Source organism: Ovis canadensis, chromosome 9 (assembly GCF_042477335.2).
Source record: "Ovis canadensis isolate MfBH-ARS-UI-01 breed Bighorn chromosome 9, ARS-UI_OviCan_v2, whole genome shotgun sequence".
In the NCBI taxonomy this organism is placed as follows: Eukaryota; Metazoa; Chordata; class Mammalia; order Artiodactyla; family Bovidae; genus Ovis; species Ovis canadensis.
The window spans coordinates 103,892,237-103,895,766 of NC_091253.1; the positions used below are offsets into that span (position 1 = coordinate 103,892,237).

The 3,530-nt window shown below is 51.8% G+C and overlaps 1 protein-coding gene across 2 annotated transcripts in view; it reads left to right on the top strand.

The window, feature by feature from the left end:
* The window catches only part of IMPA1 (inositol monophosphatase 1), a 36,424-nt gene extending 33,972 nt beyond the window's left edge, over positions 1–2,452 (top strand). For both annotated transcript variants that reach the window (XM_069600722.1, XM_069600723.1), the window contains exon 9: positions 873–2,452. In XM_069600722.1, coding sequence (XP_069456823.1) covers positions 873–988 — 116 coding nt within the window. In that variant the 3' untranslated portion in view covers positions 989–2,452. The remainder of the gene's footprint in view (positions 1–872) is intronic.
* The last annotated feature ends 1,078 nt before the right edge of the window (positions 2,453–3,530 follow it).

The following is a 3,530-nucleotide window of genomic DNA, read 5'->3' on the forward strand; positions in this document are numbered from 1 at the left end:
CTGCAGAATCAAAATAGCAGATATTGGGAGACAGAGGCAAAAATGAGAAGCTAATGGTAGTGTACAATTAATAATAATAAATGGCTAAACCTCTTCAGGGCTTCCCTGGTGGCTCAGCTGGTAAAAAATCTGCCTGCAATGCAGGAGACCCGGGTTCAGTCCGTGGGTGGGGAAGATTCCCCTAGGGAAGGGAAAGGCTGCCCACCCCAGTATTCTGGCCTGGAGGATTCCAAGGACTGTATAGTCCATGGGGTCACAAAGAGTCATACACAGCTGGGCGACTTGCACTCTCACTTTCAAGCCTCTTCAACTATGAGTACCAGGAACTCTTGAGAGGCTATAGGAAAAGCCTGGAAAGGCACCGGATCTGAGGCCGTACCAAGGTCCCTCTGAGTGGTGACTGCGGCGGCAGCTGAGTATGGGCTTCCTCCACCCTCACTTTCTGCCTTGGCCCTGTGGGGGTTACATGCTTTCTCTGCACTGATGACGACATGTTTAAAAGTAAAGAGTGAACCTGGGTTAAAACAGTTTACCAGCAGTCTGGGAGAAAAGCAGCAAAGAATGAAGGAGCTGGGCAGGAGAGCAGTGTGCGAATCCCTGGCCTCGGGTTTTCTGTTGATAGGTTCCATCAAAGGGGAGAGGAGGACGGCGGGGCTCAGACCCCGCTCCCTTCAAAACGGGTCTCTAAAGGATGCTTAGAGACTCATTATGTATTAGCGAAGCTTAAACATTGTGCTTATGACACAGTGTAGTGTGTTTTCAAGATAATAGAAAATATTAAATGTTATGATCAACCATAGTACATACTGCTATGCTTGTTCTATAGGAATTATTTTTTATAAGATATAACCATTTTCCATATTTGATTTTAGGTGGACCATTTGATTTGATGTCACGAAGAGTAATTGCTTCAAGCAGTAAAACATTAGCAGAAAGGATAGCCAGAGAAATTCAGATCATACCTCTTCAAAGGGATGATGAAGATTAACTCTGACAGCTTCACACATTCAGTCACGGTTGCGCCTCTCCAGGTTTCTGATGCACTCACGGTGTTACACAATTCAGGACTTCTGTTTCACTTGAACAATATGATCGGTGTAAATTGCTTTCAGCGTCCATATTTAAAAACTACAGCTTGTTCTGTGTTTCACTAAGAGTAGGTGTGCAAGAGTGGATGAAATAGCCCACTGCTTTAAAAGCGTCTGTGTGGTAAGGCTGTCCTCTGGGAAAGGCCACGGGCAGTTGGTGAGGCAGGCTATCACGCCAACTGCAATAGGCAGCAGTGTCGAGCCCCTAAGCATTTATGAGCCTGTGAGCCTGTGACTCACTGTCTCTGTGCACATGCACTCCTAGTGAGACAGCTACCTTTTTGGAAAAAGCTTTTTTAGTTTCAAAAGCCATAGTGCATTAGATTTGTAAGAAGCATAGAATGAATACTGCCTGGAGCAGGATTTCTTTATCTGCAGAAAACCTTGCTCTGTTCATCAGTGCGGCACCCCACATGGAGCCTGTCAAATAGGGGGCAATCCAAAAGCAAGCAGAGGAAGAGTGGGCGCTCTGAAGCCGGTGATTCCTAGCTGCTACGGAAAGAAGCGAGCTGATCGCTGTGTGATTTTACTTCGGGTTTGGACATAAGAACTATCTGGTCATCCTGTTTATATCTCACCCGACCCTTCCTGTTCACATTTCATATTACCATGCCGCTCCAGTGACGGCACCAAACAGAACTCGCCGCGCCGCTCCCCGCTCCAGGGCCGCGCTTTTGTTTTAAGTGGACAGTGGCCGCAGTGAGAGCAGAGGAGAGCCCGCTGAGCCAGAGACGCCGTTCTCGCGCCTGCGTGGGGCCGTGTGTGTCGCTTTCCTGTTGCACAGAACGCGTTGTCCCCGGGCCTGGTAGCGTCCGGTGGGGCCTGCTTATTAAGCCACAGTCCTGGCGTCAGGAGCCCCGGCGCCTTGGCCAGCATCCTGTCCCGAGGGTCTTCCGCGAGCTTGCAGTCGAGACTTGACCGGAGCTGCAGTGTCTCAGAGTCCGACGGGGGCTGAAGCGCCTCCTCAGTCTCGTGCGCGCGGCTGCTGGTGGCAGCTCCTGCTGTCTGGCAGCGGGAGGGTTGCCTTCCTCTCCATCTTCGAGGCTGAGTGTCCTCAGCGCCTGGCGCCTGCCTTCCCCCGGAAGTGAACCGACAGCGGAGGCAAGCAGGAAATGGCTGTGCCTCTTGTAACCTAGTCCCTGAAGTATCCCTATCACTTCCTTTCTTTTCTGTTTAATGGATGCGGCTCTTTAAGTCAGCCACACTCAAAGGCTGGGGAATTCCGCGAATAGATAGCATCATTCTAGAATTCTCTCTCCCGAGCTCCAGACTCATGCTTCCAGAGGCCGAGTGAAATCCCTCTCAGTGTGTTGCAGATGTCTCATACCGAACGTGTCTCCAAATAAACTCAATCCCTGCTCCCATCTGTTCCTCTGCTTACATTTTTTCTCTTAGTTAATAGTATTTTACCCAGGCAGACAGGTGATATTTTTACCCTCCCGTGCCTCTCACCTCCTACACGCAGCTGGCCACCAGCTGTGTGCAGATGTATCCGGAAGTCTCTCTGGAATTTTCTCCAGTTCCGCATCTCCTGCGACACCTGGGCAGTTACCTCTGGAATTACTGCAGTAGTCTTGAGTCACTAGAGCCCCCTCCAGTCTCTCCTCCACACTAACACCCAGATCTCTCACTTAAAATCTAATCACCCACATAAATATGAAAAGAAAAAAAAAAAAAGGACTCCTGTGATGGTCGGGTGGTTAAGAATCTCCACCCCCTTGCAATTCAGGGGACTCGGGTTCAAGCCCTCTTCAGGGAGCCAAGATCCCCCTGCTGTGGGGCAGCCAAGTCCACAACCAGAGAGACGCCTGCCGGCAGTGACAGAGGAGCCTGCCTCCTCGACTGAGACCCAGGTGAGATCCCCCTGCTGTGAGGCAGTGAGGCCCACTAGAGAGACGCCTGCCCGCAGCGACAGAGGGGCCTGCATGCTGCAACGGAGACCCAGCGCAGCCCAAAAAAGCATGTTCTCAGATCTAGTCTCTCCCCAGGCAAGGATCCTGGGGTGGAAGCCCACGTAACACACACCTGGGCTTCCCTGTGGCTCAGTCAGTAAAGAAGCCGCCTGCAGTGCAGGAGACCCGGGTTCCATCCCTAGGTCGGGAAGGTCCCTGGAGGAGGAGGTGGAAGGTGGAAGCCCACTCCAGTGTTCCGGCCTGCGGAATCTCACGGTCAGAGGAGCCTGGTGGGCTGCGGCTACAGTTGCAAGTCAAACACGACATAGCGAGTAAACCGCCACCACCACCACTCACCAGATTAAATTTCTCTCTGATCCGTCACTTCCAACACGCAAACCCCAATCCCTCACTGATGCCCGCATCCTTGCACTGTTGGACTCGCCCCTTCCAGCTGCTTTTGGCCGAAGCCCCACAGGCAACCTGCAATCAAGCCACCACCAGAAAGTGCCAGAGGAGGCTTCCCACCCAAGCTCCATCTGCCTGGAAT